The 24,489-nt window shown below is 33.2% G+C and overlaps 1 protein-coding gene across 1 annotated transcript in view; it reads right to left on the bottom strand.

The window, feature by feature from the left end:
• Window positions 1–24,489, bottom strand: part of CCDC178 (coiled-coil domain containing 178) — a 353,748-nt gene that overhangs the window by 271,499 nt on the left and 57,760 nt on the right. The window contains exon 10 of the mRNA XM_069467842.1: window positions 15,959–16,112. Coding sequence (XP_069323943.1) covers window positions 15,959–16,112 — 154 coding nt within the window. The remainder of the gene's footprint in view (window positions 1–15,958; window positions 16,113–24,489) is intronic.

The raw sequence follows: 24,489 nt of genomic DNA, 5'->3' as shown, positions 1-24,489 counted from the left end.
CATTGGTAGTATATCATGTTAAAATTGTGTAGTATGTCATGAATAGTAATTTTGTAATTGCAAAAAGAAATTTGAATGACTAATAAAAGGGAAAAATGTATTTACTTCACTACCAGGCAAGAAGATAGAAATTAATGTAATACTTTTTAATTCAACAATTTAGGTTGGTAGAATTTAAAAATACCTATGATGCTGAGAAAAAAATTAGAGAAATCAGACATTTGTATTGTTCCTAATATACACATACATATACATATAAATTTTTTTGAAAATATTTAATAATATCTATTTTGAAAGATATATCAATATTTGACAATCTATCTCATAGAAAGAACCAAACATAAAAACAATATATATAAAGTTATTCATTTTAATATTGTTTGTATTGGTTATTAACTATATTCAACTTGAATTTATTTAAAAGTTAAATAATTGAATAAGTTGTCATTGAGGTGAATAATGTGTAATAGTAGGTGAACCTCCATTTCACTTTTCTTCTAATGTGCTTTCCTGGGCATCAAAAGAGTAGGACAGAGAAAGAGTAGAATGATATGAATAGAAAGAGAAAAAAAGATGGAAGGAAGAAAAGGAAGGAAGGAAAGGAGGAAAGGAGGGAGAGAGGGAGGGAGGGTGTAGTTTCCAATTTCACTTGCTGAAAGGTTTAGGATACAAACTGGTTTTAATCAATCAGAGATGTAGTCATGCATATTATGCAAAGTGGGCCAAAGGTAAAGGGCGTGTTCTTGATTTTTGGTAGCTTTTGGCTTAGTTTAGTTTTGTTTTCTCACCACTGGCAAGTCAGATCATGAAGACATGAATATTTTGTAGCTGAGTTTTAGTGTTCATCACCAGCTATGGATGTTGAGACACTATAGAATTAGCAGCAGTGGCCGATGCTTCCAGACCCCAGTTTCTTGATCCCTGAAGCAAGGATAGGCTGTGTTTTTGAACTCACACTGTACAGAAACAGCTTCAGATGCTGTAGCTTCTATGTTGGTCAATCTGGGAAATGTTCCCAGAAGTCCAGAGCAGAGCTTTTTCTGCCATCTTTGCAAAATTGTTGAAATCCCTAAATCCCCTTCTGCCTAAAACAGAGAACTGTCATAGGCAGAATTTGGTCCCCCATGATATGTGTCCTGATGTCATGCTTATAAATATGTCGGGTTACAGGGGCAGAGGGATTTTGCAGATGTAATTGTGTTTATAATCAGTACCATTAGACTGGGAGCTTATCCTGGATTGTAATGGTAATTACATGAGTCCTTAAAAGCAGAACTTTCTCTTGACTGAGAACAGAAAAAATCAGAGAAATGTGGCAAAAAGAAGGTGGAGTCCGAGACAGCCACAGCTGAGAAACACACAGCCAGCCATTGCTGACTTGAAGGTGGGGGGCCTCACAGAAACCAAAAAGACAACACATTCTCTGGCACTCTTAATGAGATTACAACCTTAATAAGATTAGAAATGATTTATCCCCTGGAGCCTCTAAAGAAGAGCCCAGGCCAGCTGAAATTCATTTCGGCTTGTGAGATCCTAAGCAAAGTGCTAACCTAGCCACCAGCATTCTGACCCTACGGAACCATGAGATAATAAGTAGGCATTATTTTAAGAAAATAAAATTATGCTATGCCATTTGTTCAATTCTCCTTCTGTGTCAATTGTGTTTTAAAAGATTTCCTTATATAGGATTTGCATAATTTTGAGAAGTTTGTTTCTAATTAATTTTTTTTTGCACTTGTAGTTGGGAGTCTCTCTTTCATTATTTCTTCTAATTGGATATGTTTGGTTTATGAAGTCAATAATGTTAATTAGTATTGTGCTAATTTTTGAAATTATTTATGTTAGTTTTATCATTGCTTATATTGGATTTTCCAGGGATGCTATTATTTTATCTGCAAATGGAGATATTAGAAATATTTGTCTTTCATTAATTCTTATGCCTTTAATTATTATCTTTTACCTAATTACATTAGTTAATTTCTCCAGTATAATGTTAAACAGTAGTGGAAATAATTTTCACATCCTTGCTATGCCCTGCTCTAAATGAAATTGCTGTTAGTTTTTGTATTCCCTTAAATAAGAAGCTGGTTTTAATATTCAATATATATTTTATCATGTGAAGAAAGTATTTGTCAATTTCCATTTATTGAGTAGTTTTTAAAATTGGGAATTGGTGTTGAATTTTGTCAAGTCTTTTATGCATCTAAGAAGAAGCTCATGTAAGATTTTCTCTTATCTATAAATACAGTGAATTATAATAATGGATTTCCTAAGTTGAACCTTTAATTGTTGGAATAAATCTTATTTGGCCATGATATCTCACATCCTGTCTTAAACACATTCCAATTTTCTTTTTTGCCCTTACCATTCAACCAAAATATCTCTGATTTAGGTCTCCTATGATTTCCATGTTGCTAAATCTAATGATTGTTCTTTTGTCCTTATCTTAATTAACTTACACTTGCCATTTAACCAAGCTGATTGTACCCTTATCCTCAGACACTTTTTTTCTTTTGGCTTCCTGAACACATTCTTGTTTCTTTCTACTTTTCTGGGTTCTTGTTCTCAGTTCTTTCTACTGCTTTCTTTGTATCTTCCCAACTGCCAAACATTTGAGAACCTCAGTGCTTAGTCTTTTATAATAAGCTCTATATATTTAACTGCCAACTCTTTATCGCCACTTAGTTTCTAGTAGGTATCACAAGCTTAACCTTTCTAAGATATCCAACCTTTCTATAACCCAGTCTTCACAATTTCAGTTTATGACACTTCAATCCTGTCAGCTTTTCAGGTCAAGACATTTAAAATATGCATTGGAATTATGTATTTATTCATTTTGTAATTGCTGGGTCAAAAAAATGCACATGTTCAGCTTCAGCAGATAATGTCAAAAAATTTTCCCAGTTATAAATTTTTTCACTCTGACCCTCATGTCTGAGAGTTCCAACTTCAAATTAACACCACCATCTAATATTGCCTTTTATTTATTTTTAATTATAGTCCTGTTGGAGGACTTATCCCACTGTGGTTTTAAATTTGCATTTTTCTGATGACCCCCCTCCAGGATCCACTTCCTACTCATATACGAATTACATTCACCTTCCACAAATCTCAACTCAATGCCCAAAATCTTGTCTAAATGTCATTGTCTTTAATGTCCAAAAGCTCATCATCTAAATCAGGTGCAGATGAAGCTATGGGTATGAACCGTCTTGGGGCACAATTTCTCTTTATCTGTGGACCTTTGAAACTAAAGAAGCAAATTATGGCCTTCCAATGATCCCAACATACATATACATATTCACTTTATTAGACAGAAGCCAGGTCCACAAATTTTTTTTGAGATAATCATTTTTCTATTTTTGGCTACAATGAGATGGTTGAGGGGAAATACCCTTAAATTTCCTTGAGGCTCTCTTATTAAATCACACCCTTCTAAAAGGAACTTCAATTAAAATTGATTGAATATATTTGTAAGTTATACTGGAACATATTAACTAAAATTTTCACATTGATATTAATACATAGAAAGTAGGTTTTTTTCCTATCATATAGAAAACCAACCCAGCAACTAGAAAATGATTAAATTAAAACGTTGTAGCATTTTAATTCTTTAAAGATTCTTACTATTTAATATAAGCAACCAATATTGACAGTATTTAATACACAGGAATTATCTCTAAAGGCAAACTGTGGAGTACAAGAAATCTACAGGACAATATAGAAACATCATATTTAAAAAATTATAATGGGTTGATTCATCTAAGAGTCAATCATATGGCACCAAATGCCTACAAAATAATAGTGATTTTAAATCTTAAATATATGCTATTTATTTCAATGGGACTATGTTTTCTTAGCTCTCCATTTCATTCCAATCAGTTATAAAATTTCCAAAATCTCTCTGTTTTACAATATAGATAATGTTTGCTAAAAACAAAATCAAAGAATTAGGTAAGATAAAGCTATGGATTAGGTCATTAAATATGAAATGTCTGATTTCAAATCAAAAGTCTAGTTTATTATATCTCAAACAAGAAGCAGTATAATTATATCAAACCATGTGCCTAGCTATCCACACAGTTTTGCCATCTTAACGGTAGCTTGCTTATCCCAACAGTGAGGAAGCCTGGAGAGTGAGTGGTGATGAAATCACAAAAGGTGTTTTCCACAGCTTGTTGAGAATTGAATATTTTTCCTTGCAAGAAGTGATCCAAAGCCTGGAAGAAGTGGTGGTCAGTTGGTGCAAGGTCTGGTGAATACAGTGGATGACAGAGTTTACAAGTCCACCTTCTGTAGTTTGAACAGCATTGTTTTTTGCAACAAGTGGTCTTGCAAGAGGATTAGCCTGTCTCTGTTGACCTCTCAGCTGCTTAATTGTGAAGATCCTCATCATTTCACCCAGTTGGTTGCAGTGGACATCCGCTGTAAGAGATTGACCAGGTTTCATGAAACTATAGAAGATGATACCAGTGCTGGACCACCAGACACTATTAGTTTTTTTTGATGACTATTTGGTTTTGGACTGTGTATCAGCACTTCATCTTTATCCAGCCATCATGCTGAACACTTGTGATTGTCAAAAAGAATGCATTTTCATCACACAAAACAATATGGTGTAGAAATGGTTTGCCTCTATGTCATGACAGCAAAGAAAGGCAAGCTTAGAGACAATGATTTCTCTTCTGATGCTTGTTAAATTCACCCAGTACACATCTATCCAGCTTCTTTACCTTGCTAATTTGTTTCAAATGGTCCAATAATGTTGGAATAGTAATATCAAATTTGTTGCTAATTCACAGGTATGTTGAGATGGATTTGCTTCTACTATAGCTTTCAGCTCATCATTATCCATCGTTGGTCTCAAGTCACCCACATGGCTATTTTCAAGATTAAAATCACCAGAATGGAACTTCTCAAACCATTGATATACTGTGCGCTCACTAGCTACATCCTTCCCAAACACTTCATTGATATTTCAAGATGTCTGCACTGCATATAACTCATATTAAAAAATAACACAAATTTTTGACTTATCCATGGTTTCACAAAATTTGCTCAAGAAAATTTTGAAAGATAATCACAAGCCAAACCAGCTGTTTGAAAGAATGAGGATGTACCTTCACCAAAAAAAAAGAAAAAAAACCACCACCAAGAACTGTCAAAGTGAAATATCAGAGATATCAACTGTCAAACTTAGTACTTAAGGAAATCAGACATTCTATACTCAATAACCTAAGAATAAGCAAATTGAATCACAAATTATATTGAAGGAAAGAACCTCTAGATTTAAACAGTGAAATCACCAAGAATCATTATGTAGTTTTGGTTCTGTTTAAAATAGTGTCCAAAAATTCTTTTAGAATCAAAAAACTATGTAACAATATCTAAATTATATAATTAGGTAAAGAAGAAAAATAGTAAAAACCCAGCTTATCAATTGTGAAACAGTAGCCATACAAGTTTCAATGTCAATGGGATAAGTCTCTTATAACTTTACAGAATTAATGATATGAAAGCCAACCAATTCATTTAATGAAAATGGCTTTTAAAAAGTAAATTGAAAAAAGGCAAAGTTAAGGTTTTAAGAAGTTTGGAAAATTTGAAAATGCTGGCAACTCATTTAAGCCTTAGCAGAATAAGATATATAATTCTTACCTGTGCTTCTGGTCCTACTGTCTGACATAATTCAACTTTTATTAGTTTTCTATCACAATATTTGGTTAAAATAAGTAGTTATGTTAAATTAAAAAAATTTAGAGATATTCATCATAGCTTGGTTTATAATACTTAAAACTTGAAAACATCCTAACTGACCAATAACAAGGGTTTAAGAAACCCTAAAGTAATTAAAGTTATATGGTAAAATGTAAGATGAGTCTGGGCGTACTGGCTCATGTCTGTAATCCGAGCACTCTGGGAGGCCGAGGCGGGTGGATCGTTTGAGGTCAGGAATTTAAGACCAGCCTGAGCAAGAGCAAGACCCCGTCTCTACTAAAAATAGAAAGAAATTAGCTGGACAACTGAAAATGTATAGAAAAATTAGCCGGGCATGGTGGTGCCTGCCAGTAGTCCCAGCTACTCAGGAGGCTGAGGCAGAAGGATTGCTTGAGCCCAGGAGTTTGAGGTTGCTGTGAGCTAGGCTGACACCACGGCACTCTAGCCTGAGTAACAGAGCGAGACTCTATCTCAAAAAAATAAGAATAAAATAAATAAATAAAAAATAAAATGTAAGATGATATTGCAATGTTTTTATATAAGAAGAAATATGCCATCGATTACTGTATACATATGATAATACCATTTTTAAGATATATTACAAAGCCTGTGTCTCTGTATAAAAAAAAATTAATAGTGACTATATCTGGATGGTGAGATTATAGATCAGTATTTTCCTCTATTTTTTTGAGTATATTCTAAAGTTTGAGGAATGAGCATTTAGCATTTGTGCCATTCAAACCACCTCTTAAAATAATTTTAGATCATAGTTTATAAAATGAATCCTATCAGATTTTATGAGGGTGTAAGGAACAAAACAGGATCCATTTATAGCAATTGCAGTGGAGTGTGGTGGGGAGAGGGGAGACCCTGACTGGAATCATCTTAAGTGAGAAAGCAAGGAGAGAAACCGGAGACTGCACATACAGAGATGCCTTTCAAGGAGTTTGAAGCAAAGTGCTCTTGGGGAAAGAACTAATATATACATCTGTATATATACACACACATATAAGCATTAAGCATTCCAATAGAAAAGTGAAAAGTAAAAAGAAACAGAATAAGTCTAAAGAATCAAGAAGAAATTATAACTATAAAGCACACATTAACATATTAAAGGTTGAAATACTGTAGAATTATCAAATCTAAGAGCCATCTTTTTTTAAAAAAATCAATCATTAAAAATTTGAAAACTTAATTTAAAAAGTGACAAATATATATACAATTAGAAAGAAGATGCAGAGAAAATGTCAGAGTGCATTTTATATCGTACTATGGTATTACATTTGAAAAATTTAATCCTTTTAGATTAATTACTTCCTGGGCCATTAAAAAACGAAAAATTAACCTCGAGAAGAAATATATAGCCTGATAATAAAATCATGTGATGAAATATAACAGTTGCCCATGAAAAAGAAAATAATTCAAACACCAAGGTGTCCTATAAAATTTTCAAGAAAAGTTATTTAAATATATATTAATTTTCCAGGTAATAAGAAAGGAAAGAAAGCCTTAAATTCATTTTTATAAAGCTAGCATAATCCTGATAAGAAAATATATCAAATATGGCACAAATTAAGAACATTAGAATACAGGCTCACTTATTAATATGAATGCAAAATATTAAATAAAATACTTGCAAATCAAACCCAGCAGTAAATTGAAAGAACAATAAACCATAACCAAGCAGAGTTCATCCAATGAATTTAAAAACGGTTAAATATTAATATAACACATCGTCTCAATAGGTCAAATGAAAACCTCTTCAAAATCAACTTCACAGATTATCACAAAGCATTTTCTATAAATCAACATCCATTCCTATATAAATTGTTTTTATAACCTGAGTATATTAAAATAATCTTTAACATGATAATGAGCATATATTTGAAATCTACATGTAGATAACATTAAGCATTTCTTTAAAATAAGAGAAAAGATAATAAAAGCCAATTTCATAGTTGTTCATTTAATATCTTACATATGCACCACATAAAAATACACATAAGAAAAGGATTGAAATCCTATGATGAAAAGAAAGTTAGTGGTATTGTACTTTTATAAATGTTATCACATTTTATGTGCTCAACACATGAATATTGTGTAATGAAACAATATTGTTTTCATAGTCCAAACTATTGAGTAGTAGTTTGCTCTACTGTTTAATAGCTTTGTGTCTGTGGGAAATTCACTCAACCTCTCTTGGCTGGTTTCCTATTTGGTAAATTGTTAATATCAGGAGTTATTACTATCTTATCCATTTTTGAGACGCAAATTGCTTAATGAAAGATTTTGAGGCAAACATATGAATCAAGAGGCATTGTTGGATGGGTGTTTTGTGGTGTTTGGATTTACACCATATAATATCTAGACCAGTAAATTAGTAAGGAAAATTAACTTTGCACTAACCAGAAAAATATTTAAAAATTGTGAAAACACCAGCTTATATACAAAAGAAATCTAATTATATACAACCTTTACCTGAAAACTGAATTACCAAAAAATAATTTTGTGTGCCTATGCCATTGTTCAATAAATTATGAAAATCATAAATATTTCTAATCTCTTAAAGTTTATTACCTTATCAAATGATAAAATAAAATTTAGATGGATTTTTACATCATAAGAAATTAAGAGTTACAGATAACAGAATTATTTTCTAAAAAAGAATTTCTGAACTATGGGAGCAGAGTAAAAAATAAGTATAGGAAAAGGATTTACATACAGAAAACCTTTACTGTAACATTTAAAAAGAATTTGATCTAGAGATTATTTTAAAGTACTAAACTAATTTCAAGATATTTTCTGATTACAAAAGCTATTGTTTGTAGAAATGAATAAAGAAAATGTGTTTTCATAGATCCAACAACACAAATTAGAGAAAAGTGTATGTTAATGAGGTAAAGACTCTAAATTAGAAGAACAATATGCCTTGAAATTTTAAAAAATTAGTTAAGTTGCATATGCAATTAGGCAGCACAAATCTTTTATTTTTCTTTTGAAGTAGAAGTTTCAATTACATCCCAAAAAATAATGCATGGCAATAATGCACATCATTGCTTTTAATTAAGTATTTAACATGTGCTCTCTGAAAATCTAGCTTAAAGGTTTTTATAATGGGCAAAATGCAGAAAAATTTAATATATCTAAACTTCATCATGTTATCATATTCCCTATATAGTATGATGGTCCCAAATAATTTCTATAATTGAAAAATATTACTAACCTTATAAATACATTCACAATTCCTCATAAAAATGGCATTTTGTTACAACATCAAATTAAAGAGTGCCAGACATAACATTTTAGAGATGATCAAAAAAATTTTAAAAAATAATTATAGGTTTAGTGAATAAATTTTTCCTCTTTGAAAATATTTTATTAATTGTGGTATTTTTATAGATTACAAATTTCAGCATGATTAGTAAATTGAGGTCTTCACTCTTTGACAGCACTATATAATATTTAATAGTAGTCCCTGGCAAGGATTTATACATTTCAGAAAATTACATATATTCTTTTAAATTATCAAGGATTATGTAAATGGATATGCTCTACACTCTACCTCACTAAGTTCTTTCTGGGCTCACAAGGTGCAGGTTTTTCCTCTGTATATCCTCCTTCCCTTCTTTTTTCCTTCCCTCCTTTTCTTCTTCTTTCCCACTCTCCATTCTTTTCTTCCATTTATTCATTGATTTACTCATTTATTCAACAAACATTTATTGAGTGCCTAATATGGGACAAGCACTGGGCAGACTATGCAGAGATAAAACAAGAATTACAAAGTATCTCCTGCCCTTAAAAACTTTATATTTCTAGATTGCGGTTATTAGTCCTTTATGGATGTATAGCATGCAAATATTTTCTCTCATTCTGTAGGTTGTCTATTTGCTCTATTGTTTCCTTGGCTGTGCAGAAGCTTTTTTAAATTTAATAAAGTCTCATTTATTTATTTTGGTTGTTGCTGTGATTGCCTTTGGGATCTTCTGCATAAATTCTTTGCCTAGGCCCATATCTAGAAGAGTTATTCCATCATTTTCTTCTAGAATTCTTAAGTATATTATCCATCTTGAATTAATTTTTGTGAGTGGTGAGAAGTAAGGATCCTGTTTCAGTCTTCTACATGTGGCTATCCAATTTTCCCAGCACCGTTGATTGAACAGGGATTCTTTTCCCCAGTGTATGCTGTTGTCTGCTTTGTCAAAGATCAAATGGCAATATGAGGATGATTTTATATCTGGGTTCTCTGTTTTGATCCACTGGTTTACTTCTCTGTTTTTGTACCACTACCATACTGTTTTGGTTATTATAATCTTGAAGTATTGCTTGAAGTCAGGTAAAGTGATGCCTTCTGATTTGTTCCTTTTGCTTAAGGTTGTTTTGTCTATTCAGGGTCTTTTCTGGTTCCATACAAAGAGTAGTATTATTTTTTCTAGATTTGTGAAAAATGACATTGGTATTTTAATGGGGATTACATTGAATCTGCGTATCACTTTGGGTAAAATAGACATTTTAACAATGTTGATTCTGCTGATCCATGACCATGATATGTTTTTCCATTTGTTTATATCCTCTGCGATTTCCTTCCTCAGTGATTCATAGTAGTCTTTGTAGAGGTCTTTCACCTCCTTGGTTTAATGTATTCCTAGGTACTTTAGTTTCTTTGTTGTTATTGTAAAAGGTATTGAATATTTAATTTGATTCTCAGCTTGACTGCTTGACTTTTGCTGGTATATAGAAATGCTATTGATTTGTGTACATTGATTTTGTAACCTGAGACTCTGCTGAATTTATTTATCACTTCCAGGAGTCTCTTGGCAGAGTCTTCAAGCTTTAAATCAACCACCCCCATTAAAAAGTGGGCAAAAAACATGAAAGAAGCTTTTCAAAAGAAGATAGACTAATGACCAATAAACATATGAAAAAATGCTCAACATCTCTAATCATCACGGAAATGCAAATCAAAACCACAATGAGATATGACCTAACTCCAGTGAGAATGGATTTTATCAAAAAGCCCCCAAACAACAGATGCTGACATGGATGCAGACAGAAAGGAACACTTATACACTGTTAGTGGGACTGGAGACTAGTACAACCTCTATGGAAAACAGTATGTAGATTCCTCAAAGAACTAAATGTAGATCTCTTTGATTCAGCACTCCCACTACTGGGTATTTACCCAAAGGAAAAAAAAGCCATTTTATCAAAAAGACACTTGCACTCAAATGTTTATCGTAGCACAATTCACAATTGCAAAGATGTGGAATCAATACAAGTGCGCATCAATTCATGAATGGATTAATAAAATGTGGTATATATATACCACGGAGTACTACTCAGCCATAAAAATGAAATAATATCTTTTGTAACAACCTAGATGGAACTAGAGACCATTCTCCTAAGTGAAGTATTACAACAATGGGAAAAAAAACACCACATGTACCACTATTAAATTGGAACCAACAGATCAGTACTCATGTGCACATATAGAAATAAAACTCAATGGAAATCAAGCAGGTGGGAAAGGGCAGGAGGGGAGGGGGTAAAATTACACCTAATGGATACAATGCATACACTCTGGGTCATGGGCACACTTATAACTTTGACTCAAACTGTTTAAAAGCAATCCATGTAGCCAAAACATTTGTACCCCGGTAATATTCTGAAATAAACAATTAAAAAAAGCTTATAGTTTAGAAAGAAATAGACAAGTAATCACTCATTTCAATAGAGTGGTGTAAGTACCAGCGTAGGCATATATAAACACAAAGTGCAGTTAGAGTTCACAGCAGACAGAAGAAAGTGAAGAGATGGTTTCACCAGGTCTTTTCTCCTTCCAAGTTGAGGTTTAAAAGAAGAAGATTTAGCCAGATAATGGTAGGATTAAGAGGATGAGCAGAGTCAAATACATATGTTATATTTTGAGGAAACAGTATTTATGAAAAGCTGGAAGAAAGCAAGCACGTGGCACTTCTGGGCCCTCAAGTTGTTTCACGTAGTTAGAGTTGGAGGCAAAGTGGTAGCAAGAGAGAGGCTCAAGAGAGAAGCAAGAGCAAATTGCAGAAAGACTTGTATTACTATCTATTTCAGATAGTATATTTCAGATACTATCTATTTCAATTCATAGATCCCGTCTCATCCTTTCTGGTATTGCAGCCAGTGTTTTTTAGATTAGTGGTTTTTTTCTTTAGTTTGGTCATTTCAGCCTTGTCTATGTCTGGATCCTTTTCTATTGCCTATGCAGAGGTATAAGTTATTCTGATATTAATTCAGGTTTATATTTTCGACATTGAATGAATGAGAACAAAATCAAAACATTTTAATATAAAAGGGAAATTTAAAACATAAAAACAAAATTTTGAGAATCTCAAATCTACAATCTCACTAAAGAAGTCTGTAAAAGGTATAGTTTAGTAACAAGAAAAAAACAATTAGAAAGGTCTAATAAGCAGAAAGAGTTGTGTGGAAAATATTAATCTTGGCATAAACATAAGCATTTATCATGTAAATTAATAATAAATGATCTTAACACAAGAATTAGTAAATAAGATAGGTATAAAATGATGGAAAATGGAATATATATATCAGGAAAGGATGATAAGGTCCTTAAACTGTTCAGGAAGAAGTTAAAGATGTTGATTATGCTTAACATCTGGTAAGTAAAATATGCATTCAAAAACTCTATTAATAATTTATAACTTAAACCTTATAAATAAAAGATAGCTTAAGAAAAAAGCTCAATTCTAAACATGATCAACTTAGTTTTATCTAAAAATATGGCTTCAAATTTCATAAAGCAAAAAATGGACAGAAAAATTGAAAAAATACAGAAATCTATTACCTTACTGAGATATTTTAATACAGCTTTCACAGTAATTGATAGATCAGTCAGAAAATGAAGCAGAAATATAAAAGATTTAAATAACACAATTAGCACAGTTGGCAAAATCAACCTACTTAGATAGTCTACCAAAATCAGAGAAAACATTTTCTTCAAATGAAATATTTATGCAAGTTGCTTATATATTAGGGCACAAATTAAGACCTAATAAATTTTAGGCCGGGCGCGGTGGCTCACGCCTGTAATCCTAGCACTCTGGGAGGCCGAGGTGGGCGGATCGTTTGAGCTCAGGAGTTCGAGACCAGCCTGAGCAAGAGCGAGACCCCATCTCTACTAAAAATAGAAAGAAATTATATAGACAGCTAAATATATATATAGAAAAAATTAGCCGGGCATGGTGGCTCATGCCTGTAGTCCCAGCTACTCGGGAGGCAGAGGCAGGAGGATTGCTTGAGCCCAGGAGTTTGAGGTTGCTGTGAGCTAGGCTGACGCCACGGCACTCACGCTAGCCTGGGCAACAGAGTGAGACTCTGTCTCAAAAAAAAAAAAAAAAAAAAAAAAGACCTAATAAATTTTAAATAATTCCTACCATATAGACCACTTTTATGAACCTATTAGAATTGAATTAAAATCAATTTTAAAAAATACATTTAAAATTTAGTGTAATTTGTCTAAGTCTAATCACAGGCTGATCTTGCAAAGAGAAAGCTTGCCTTCCAGAAAGTTCGAAGGAAATTGGTTAAGGTCCAGTTTAGAAAAACTAACCAAGTAAATGGACAGGTAGATCACTGATATGTTTAGGAAACCCTATCACAAAGATTTTATTGTTTCCCCAAATAATCCATATGTAGATGCAGTTCCAATCATAATTCCAACAAAGATTCTGAAGGAAATGAACAAGATAATGCTGAAATGTATATGGAAGGGAAAGGGTCAAGAATAGCCTAAAACTCATGAAGAAATACAAGACTCGAAGATTCACCATAATAGAAAATCAAAACTCATTAAGGAGTTTTAGTAATGTAGACATGGAGGGTTGAGGTAAAGATGAGCAAATATATTAAAGTAAAAAGTGAATGGAAAAAGAGAACCACAAAAATATGGAAGCCTGATATGTGATGGAGATAGCACTGACTATTAACATATAAAGAAAAATACATCAGTAAATTATATTGCAACAATTTGTTTTTATATTAGAAAAAATGGAACTAGAATCTCACTTCACATCATACTCATACATTATTTTCGTATTGATTATGCATTGCATCTGACAAGTGAGATATGCATTTCAAAAATTCTAGAAATAGTTTATTACTTACAAATTTGTGAATAGAAGACAGAGTGAGGAGAAAAACACCCTCAATTTTGAACATTGAAAACACAGTTTCCTCTGAAAGCATAATGTAAACATGAAAAGCAGAATTCAAAAGCATTTAGGATGAAATATCAGAAAATATTTTTATGACCTCAGGGTAGGGAAAATTTCTTAATCAAGTTCAGAAAAGCACAAATGTCAAAGAAAAATATTTATGCGGCATAATACATTAAAAGAGAAACTTCTCTTTATCAGATGTTAACATAAAAAAGTGAAAGAAGACAGGGTAAAGATACTTTTAACATATGGTTAGTATGCATAATATACAACAAATTCTAACAAATCAGCAAAAAGACACATAGTCACTCAATATAGGGGGATGGAATCATGAGAAGATTTTGCCAGAAAGCAAAGTACAAATGACCCCTAAAAAAACCATTAAAATATGCTCAGTTCCATTAATAAGTATGAATTAAAAAACAAACTATGAGATACAACTAAAAAGCCTTATAATAGAAAGTGTCAAAAGAATGTCTTTTAAACTGTAGGTAGGAATGCAAATTGGCATAAGAATTTGTACATTATTTCCTTTTATTATACTATTATTTATTTTTACTATTTTATTATTTTCTTTTACTCTAGTGAAGAGATACAGCAAAAGAAGAAAGGTTCATCTTCAGGAATAATGAGTCATAATGGAAGGTCAAAGTGGTTCCAAGCATGAGAAGGAAGCAATACACTGTTGCTAGTTTTAGAGATGAAGGGAACTAACAGCCAGGAAATGCAGGCAGCCTTTAAAATCTGAGTGTGATCCCAGGCTGACAGCTGCCAAGTAAATAAGGGACTCAGTTCTAAAACCACAATAACTGAATCATGTCAAAACTGAGTACCCCCGCTAGAACAGGTATTATCAAAAATACAAAAAATAACAAGTGCTGGTGAAGATGCACAGAAAAGGAAACTCATACGCTGTTGGTGGGACTGTAAATTCATATAGCCACTAAGGGAAGCGGTATGGAGATTCCTTAAAAAAAAATTAAAATAGAACTACTATATGATCCAGCAATCCCACTATTGGGAATATATCCAAAGGAAAGGGAATCAGTATGTTGAAGAGATAGTTGCACCCCCGTGTTTATTAGCAGCACTATTCATGATAGCCAAGATAGGGAATCGACCTAAGTGTCCATCAATGGATGCATGGATAAAGAAAATGTGGCATATATACATGATGGAATACTTACTATTCAAGCCATAAAAAGAAATGAAATCCTGTCATTTGTGGGAACAAGGATGAGCCTGGAGGACATTATGTTAAGTGAAATAAGCCAGGCACAGAAAGATGAATACTGCGTGTTCTTACTCAGTCATGGAAGCTAAGTAAGTTGATTTCATGGAAGTAAACAGTAGAGTAGCCTCTAGTAATAGTAACTAGAGGCTGGGAAGGGTAGGGGGGTGGGAGAGGATGGAGAGAGGTTGGTTAAGGAATACAAAATTACAACTAGATAGGAGGAACAAGTTCTAGTGTTCTTTAGCACTGTAGCATGACTATAGTTAACAATAATTCATTGTATATTTTCAAATAGAAGGGAGGATTTTGAATGTTCTTAACACAAAGAAATGAAAAATGTTAGAAAAGATGGATATGCTAATTATCATGATTTGATCATTACACTTTGTATACAGGTATTGAAGTATCACACTGTACCCCATAAATATGTACAATTATTATGTCAATTACAAAAGAAAAAAAAACTGAAGAAGCCTGAAAGTAGATTGATCCTAGAGTCTCCCAAAAGAAATGGCAGGCTAACGACACCCTGATTTCAGTCTTGCCAGACCTGCAACAGAGGAACCAGCTGAGATATTTTGCCTAGACTTCTGACTCTGAGAAATGTTGGGGTAATAAACGGTGCTGTTTTAAGATGCTAAATTTGTAGTAATTTGTTATGCAGCAATAGAAAATTAATATAGGCAGAAAATTGGCTAAATGCTATTTAATTATTAGCAGAGAGAAAATTTTACTATTTATAACTCAAAGCTAAAACCAGTATTCCTTATATTTTTAAATATGAAAAACTCACTGCTTTTGATAGAGCAGATAATTCATTCTTTGATGACTTTGTTTCTCTTATTACTTCAGTCACCATCTCTTCCTTCTCCTCAATGTCAGTATTCACGTTGTGTATTGATGAAAAGTAGTGACTACATAGATTCCTAAGTTTCTCTAGCTCTCTCCTAGAAGAAAAACACAGTTGATTTATCCACATTAAAAAGAAAATCATATTTTAAATTATACTTAAATTAGCTTCTGACTTAACAATTTGAATCAATGAATTTATCAATTTTTATGGTTTCTCCTATCCCAAACCAACTCTGCAGTTCCTAAAAAGTACCGCTTAGATATTAAGTAAATAGAGGAAAAAAAAAAAAAAGTCACCAGTAGTATTTATGTTTCCAAGGGGAAAGAATTGAGAGTGAAATCATTTATGGATGATTTAAAATAAACCATCTCTTGATTTAATTTTAGTTGAGAGACTTAAGCACCTTTGATTCGTAAGTTGGGTAATACAGAGATGGAAAGGCAGTTCAAAAAAGAAAGATAAAGAAAGAAAAGGCAGAAGTGAAAAGACCAAGCAGTTATTATAGTTCTCACAGTCTTAGAGGTAAAATAAATGAAACTGCAGCTTAGGAAAAAGAGGAGTTTATTTAAAAAGAAGCAATTGCCAAGGAGTTCTTTGTCACTATATAACCCTCCACAAGGAAGACCAGTGCTAATCTGTTAACCACATAATCTTTTATCTTATCTACTGGTAAGTAGATAAGACATTCTATATATAAAATTCTCTTTAAACAATGATATAGTTGTCTGATGTAGGGAAAAAAATCACAGTAATAAAATGATAAAATATCCATTTTCATAAAATATTAGCAAGTAATACAGATACTTCCAACTTTTTGTAAGATACCATAAACAAAATAATAGACTGGGAGATTAATATTTGAAACCTATATAAAAGATCAAAGAGTATATCATTTATTAAGCAGTTCCCAACCTTTTTGGCACCAGGGATCAGTTTCATGGAAGACAATGTTTCCACAGACTGGATGACAGAGGATTGATGGTTTTGGGATGATTCAAGCGTATTACATTTATTGTGAACTTAATTCTATTATTGTTACCACTCGTGATATATAACAAAATAATTACACAACTCACCATAATGCAGAATCAATGGGAGCCCTGAGCTTGTTTTCCTCGAACTAGATGGTCCCTTCTAGAGGTGATGGGAGACAGTGACACCTGAAATGTGTTGCTTATGTCCAGTCTACTCCATAATCTCATTTTGCTTGTTGTCACGGCAGAAAACCCTGCTTCACAAAGATATGATGTTGGAAATGGAAGCAGGCTTTTTGGTGCTTTTGTGGAAATCTCGGGATATTCTGCCTTGACTTTAATCCAGAATGTATGGAGATTTGAAGTTGTCTCAAACATTCTTTTAAGGCCTCTGTCATTTGTGATCTCAAGCAGTTCATCCTCTTCTAGCATGGACAAAGTCGATTCACCTGGCTTATTCACAAATGGGTTGTGGATTCATTCCTTCCCAGTCTGGGGGTCTTTTGTGGTTGGGATGTAATGCTCAAGCTCTTTTGAAAGCTGAGATAGGTGACATGCACCAGCTGGGAGAAAGCAAGCCCTGGCTCAGTATCTTTCAATATTTCTGCTAATGTTTGAAACATATCAAAAAATCCCAATGTTCACTCACCACTCCCAGAACTCCAGTTTGACTTTGAAAGCAGCCACTTTATCTGCTGACTTGAACACAGTTGTCTTTCTCCCCTGAAGTGACAGAGTTCGTTGAACAAGTTGAATATGTCACACAAATAAGTTTTTCAACACATTTTGTGTCACTGAAATGTGCTGCCTATGGTGACTGTTTTTCTAAAAGAAATTTCTGGAGCAGCTCTCATAACTGAAAAATTCTGGCTGGTGATCTACCTTTAGAAAGCCATCTCACTTGTGTGTATAAGAGAAGACATATGTGCTCTGCGTCCATTTCCTTACAGAGCTGCGTGAACCAACATGAGTTAAGGGCACTTTAATGTGGCTGATAATTTTAATCGCATCCTGCAAAACGTTGTTTAGTTCAGGTGACATATTTAGGCCAGCCAGCATTTCTCTATGGATGACATAGTGCATAGACTCACATTCAGAAGCAACCTCCTTGACAAGAATAGTGAAACCAGAAAGCCGTCCAATCATGGCAGCCGCTCTGTCCCATGTATATACCGACACAAAATGACCAATTTAGTTTTCCTGATAGGTAATCATTCAAAGACTTGAATAGTTCTGCAGCTGTGGTGTTGGTTGGCAATAAAAGCACACATACCATATCCTTGGGCACATCCTCCTGAAAAATATGTCGCACAAAAACAAACATCATTGCCTTGTTGTCAACATCGGTAGATTCGTCAACCTGGATTGCATACCACGGTGACTCATTAATCCTCTCTAACAATTATGCCTCAATATCCTCTGCTATTTCATCAATTTGTCTAGTTATGGTGCTAGCTGAAAGAGGAACACGTGCCACCTTTTGAACTGCAGCCTCTCCTAAAAGTTCATTATCAGCAGGCAGGATCGACTCTTCACCAATAGTAAAGGACTTCTTAGCTTTAGGAATGTGGTTAGCCAATAAGAATTCTGCTCTCAGTGCAGACACATTTGATGAAGTGGTGGCCTTCAATAATTGCTTCTGTTCTTCATGTTGTTTTCTTTTGAAAAACTCCAAAGGCTTGTCTTTTAATGCAGGGTGCTTTGTCTCCATGTGGTGAAGCAGTTTTGAAGGTTTCATGGATTTGTTGGATAGTGGGTTGCCACATATAATACAAAGTGGGCTTGGAGAATGTGAATCACCTATTGCAAGAAACCCATGCATAATTTAAGTAGGACTCTTTGTATTTTCTTTTAAATGTAGCTTTCATTTTGTTGGCAGTCTTAGAGACTTCTGCTGTCTCATCATTGGGTTTTTCCCACTTATCAAAGCAGCTCTCCAGCGACGTTTGTTTTTTACTCATTTTTGCTAAGGTTAGCTTGTGGGCTTACCCAAACCATGATTGAGACGAATCCACAGTGCAGGAAAGAGGCATGGACAGAAGTGGTAAATAAAATAATGGGCAGCCCACATGCAGACCAAGTGTCAGATTCTCACTTAGAGCCTACCGCCAGATGCAGCTTAATTGTCACTTGCCACTCACTGAGAGGGTTTTGATATGAGCTTGCAAACGATTGAGTTACTGTGGTCTCTGGTCAGTCAAACCTCTCTGCAAATGATAATCTGTATTTGCAGCCACTCCCCAGTGCTAGCATCACTGCCTCAGCTCCACCTCAGATCATCAGGCATTAGATTCTCATAAGAACTGCGCAACCTACATCCTTCCCATGTGCAGTTCACAGTAGGGTTCGTGCTCCTATGAGAATCTAATGCTAATGCTACTGCTGATCTGACAGGAGGTGGAGCTTATGTGGTGATGCAAGTGATGGGAAGTGGCTGTAAATACAGATGAAGCTTCACTCCTTTGCCTGCCACTCACCTCCTGCTGTGCAGGCTGGTTCCTAATAGGCCATGGACCTGGACCTTACTGGTCTGGGGACTGGGGAGTGGGGACCACAGATTTATATGTAATAAAATCCTACAAATCAATATGGAAGAGAATAATTATCCAATAGGCAAAGGTGGAGAGAATATAAGCAATAAATTCACAAGAAAATAAATGCCAATTACCAATAAATATATGGTATGCTAATTGAATTGGCCCAGATTCTCATGCACCAACCCTGATTCCAGGAGTATAGTCAAATAAAACTGAAAGATACAACTTCACTACAGAAATGAAAATTAAAGCAACAATCAAATAAGCAAGAACAAAATTTTTGTTTATCCTTCTATGTCTGGACAGTTCAGGTTTACTTATCAGAATTCTAGTATCCAGGTAGGAAATGACAGGTTGGAAGCTTCAACATTCAAAATGTATAAGTTTGGTTAAATTTCCTTCTTCTGAACTTAATTTTTCTTCTTTCAATGGTATCTATTGCCTTTGGTCCAGAGAATAAACTATAGACTTTTGTCTCAGAGGTGAACAATTGCCTAGTGTCATTCAATGTGTGAGCTAAAAGTTATTTTAGTTGTTCACTTATTTCCATTTCCTGATGAAATTGATGCCACTAAGTCCTCAGACTTTTGAGGAATGTTCAGAGAAAAAGTTTGCTATTATGCTTGTCTCTACTAGTAGTTTAAATTTCATCATTCTTGTACCTGCTAAACCAGAATAAACGTAGAAGAATAAAATGGGAATAATCAATCTACCCATTGTAAAGAATTACATGCAAGTTCAGCAATCAAGGAACTGTGGTATTGGCAGAGGGATAGACAAATAGTTCAATGAAACAGAGCAAAGAATGCAAAAATAAATCTATACAAATATGCCCAACTCATTTTTGACAAAGTTATAAAAGCAATTCCATAGAAGCAATTTAACATACGGTCTTGGAACAATTACATATTCATTGGCAAAAAATAAAAAAAGAACCTTAAACTAAATCTCATACTTCACAATTTAACTAAAAATCGTTTGTATAGCTAAATATAAAGTGCAAAACTGTAATATTTTTAGAAGAAAACACAGGAGCTAATCTTTGTGACTTGGGTTAAGACAAGAGTTCTTATGCATGACAACAAGCACATGATCCACAAAACAGAAAAATTAATAAATTGAATTTTATCAAAATTAAAAACTCCGTACTATAAAATACCTTCATAGAGAGGTGAAAAGACAACCCTTTTCTAAAATATTGAAAATATTTGAAAATTATATATATGGTAAAAAAAAAACTTGTATCCTTAATATAAAAAGAATTCTGTACACTCAACCATGAGAACACATTCCAATTGGAACATGTGCAAAGCACTTAAACAGATGCTTCACAAAAGAGAAAATGCAATAACAAATAAGCACATGAAAACATGCACAGCACAATTAGCAATTAGGGAAATGTAAATTAAAGTCATAATGAGATATCACTACAAACCTATTAGAATGGCTGAAATTTTAAAAAAATTGTGATCTATCATAGAAAAACTGGATCTCTTATTCATTGCTGGTATGAATGTAAAGTGATATAGCCACTCTAGAAAACAGTTTGGCAGTTTCTTACAAAAGTAAATTTACATTTAACATAGATCCCATTAATCAAACTCTTAGATATTTATCCCAGAGGAATGAAAACTTATGTTCACAAAGAAATTTCTATATAAATATCCACAGCGACTTTATTCATGATAGCAAAAAACTGAAAACAAATTAAATGTCCCTCAAAAAAGGATGGTTAAACAAGCTCTGGTATATCCATACAATGGAATTTTATTCAGTAATAAAAAAGAAATGAACTCTTGAAACATCCAACATTGCAGATGGGTCTCATGATACTTAATGAAAAAAAAAATAAAAGGTTACATGCTATATGATTCCATTTATGTCACACTCTCAAAATGACAAAACTATGGAGATGGAGAAAAGATTAGAGGATGTCAGGAGATAGAGAAAGGTTAGGGGTGTGAATAAAATTGGTAGCAGGAAGGATAAACCTGTATCTTGATTGCGGTGGTGGTTACTGCATCTATATATGGGATAAAATTGCATATAACTACACACACACACACACACACACACACACACAAAAACAAGTAAAAAAAAATCTTGACAACTGAATAAGGACTATGCCAATTTCTTGGTTTTGATACTGTGTAACAGTTCTTTAAGACATTCCCATTGGAAGAAGCTGGGGAAAGGGTACACAAGACTCTATGTATAGACTCCCGTAAGTCTAAAATTATTTAAAAAAAAAAAAGCTTCAATAAAATAGACTTGCATAACTCATCAAGACTAACATAAGAAACAAAAAATATAAATATACTATATCTGTTAAAGAAATCAATCTGTAATGAAATAGCTCCCCTTCCCCAAACACACACACAAATCCAGGCACTGATGGCTTTGATAGTGAAATACTCAAAACACCTACAGAAAAAAAATAGCCCCAATTTTATATAAATTATTTGAGGAAAAATATAAAGACCAACATTTAATACAGCAATCATAACAATAACAAAATGTGACAAGAAAAATGTCATATGACATTAGTATTCATGATCATAGGTAAATAATCCTGAACAAAGATTAGCAAATTTAATCAGAGATATATCCAAAAGACAACATACTGTGACCAAGTGGATTTATTTCAGGAGTGCCATGTTTCTCTAACATTTGAAAATTAATTTAACTCACCACATTAACAGAATAAAGTAGGAAAAGTACTATCATCTAAACAACTGTAGCAGAAACATTAACAACATTCAAAACTCATTCATGGATTCTAATCAGGCCAAATAGGAATAAAAGGGAAATTGAATTAATATGGTAAACAGTACATACAGAAAACCCACATCTATCATCAAAATTAATGGTATAGATTCTTCCCACTGAATTGCTTCCCACTGAGATTGAGAAAAAGACATAGATGTTCACCAGTAGCACTTTTATTCAATATTTAATATTAATATTTAATAAAGTATGTAGTGATATAAGACAAGAAAAGGAAATAAAATATGTAAATATTGAAAAGGAAAATATTATCATACCTTCAGATGATAAAATTATGCATGTAAAAAAATCCAAAGGAATTTGTAAACAATTAGAATATGCAAATTAGTAAAGCCACTGAATACAAGATAAATATATAAAAATCTAAGCTTCTATAAATATATAGTAGTGTGGTAGATTAAAAAATGGTCTCCCAAAAGATATCCACATATGAAAAGCATGTCAGTATTATCTCAGATGGCAAAAAAGAAGGGAAGGGGTCTTTGTAGATGTTAAGGATCCTGAAATGGGGAAATTATCCTGGATTATACAGGTAGGCACTAAGTGAAATACATGTACTTTCAAGAAGAAGACAAATGGAGATTTTACCACACACACAGAGGAGATGGTGATATGAAGACAGAACAGAGAAAGGTTTGAAGATGCTGGCATTGAAGATTAAAGTGATGTAGCCACAGCCAAGGAAAGTTGAAAGCTACTATAAAATGGAAAAAGTACAGTACAGCTGTAGTAAAGAAAAAAGTATTTTCTCCCTAGAACCTGTACAAGTAATACATTCATGTTGACACATTTGTTTCAATTCAGTGGTACTGTAACAATTGTAAATACATATGCACCCAACCCGGGAGCACCCAGATATATAAAGAAAATATTAAATCTAAAGGGAGAAATAGGCCCCAATTAAACAACAGTTGGGAACTTTAACACTATACTCTCAGCTGCAGAATACACATTTTTTTCATCAGCACATGCAACATTTTCCAGAATTGATCATATGGTAGAACACAGAACAAGTTTTAAAAAATGTTAAAAAATAAAAATCATATCAACTATCTTATCTGACCACAATGGAATAAAACTAGAAATCAATTACAAGAGGAACCTTTGAAACTGCACAAATACATGGAAATTAAACATGCTCCTGAATGATCAATGGGTCAAGGATAAAATTAAGAATGAAATTTAAAAATTCCTTGAAACAAACGAAAATACAAACACAACATACCAAAACCTATGGGGCACAGCAAATGTAATATTAAGAGGTAAGTTTTTAGTAATTAATGCCTATCCCAAAAATTAGAAAGATTTCAAATAAACAACTTCACAATACATGTCAAAGAACTATAAAAAGCAAGAACAAGCCAAATCCAAAATTAGTGGAAGAAAAGAAATGACAAAGATCAGGGCAGAAATAAACAAAATTGAGACTAAAAAACAATACAGAAGATCAATGAAACAAAACGTTGGTGTTCTGAAAAGATAAACAAAATCAAGAAACCATTAGCTAGCCTAAGAAAAAAAGAAAGAAGACTCAAATAAGTAAAATCAGAAACAAAGATGGATGGAGACACCACAATGAATACCAGAGAAATACAAAGGATCATTAGAAACTCTTTTGAACAACTATATGCCAATAAATTTGAAATCCTAGAGGAAACAATCCTGGACATAAACAACCTACCAAGACTGAACCAAGAAGAAATAGAAAACCTGAACAGACCAATAACAAGTAATGATGTTGAATAAATCATAATAAAAGTTCTCCCAACAAAGGAAAGTCCAGTATTGGATGGCTTCACCACTGAAATCTACCAAACTTTAAAACTTTAATGAAAAAATAATATTGTTCCCAAAAGTTGAAGTGGAGGAACCCTTCTTAACTCATTCTATGAGAACAGCATAACCCTGATACCAAGACTGGTCAAAAACACAACAAAAAAAGAAAACTACAGGCCAATATCCCTGATGAACACAGACACAAAAATCCTGAACATAATACTAGCAAACCAAATCCAACAATACATCAAAAAGATTAATACACCATAGTCAAGTGGGATTTATTCCAGGATTGCAAAGATGGTTCAATATATGCTAATCAATAAACATGATATAGCACAACAAAAGAATGAAGTACAAAAATGAAACGATCATTTCAAGAGATGGAGAGAAAGCA

The sequence above is a fragment of the Eulemur rufifrons genome, chromosome 5, assembly GCF_041146395.1.
Source record: "Eulemur rufifrons isolate Redbay chromosome 5, OSU_ERuf_1, whole genome shotgun sequence".
NCBI classification, from domain to species: Eukaryota; Metazoa; Chordata; class Mammalia; order Primates; family Lemuridae; genus Eulemur; species Eulemur rufifrons.
This window is presented reverse-complemented; position numbering and strand designations above follow the sequence as displayed.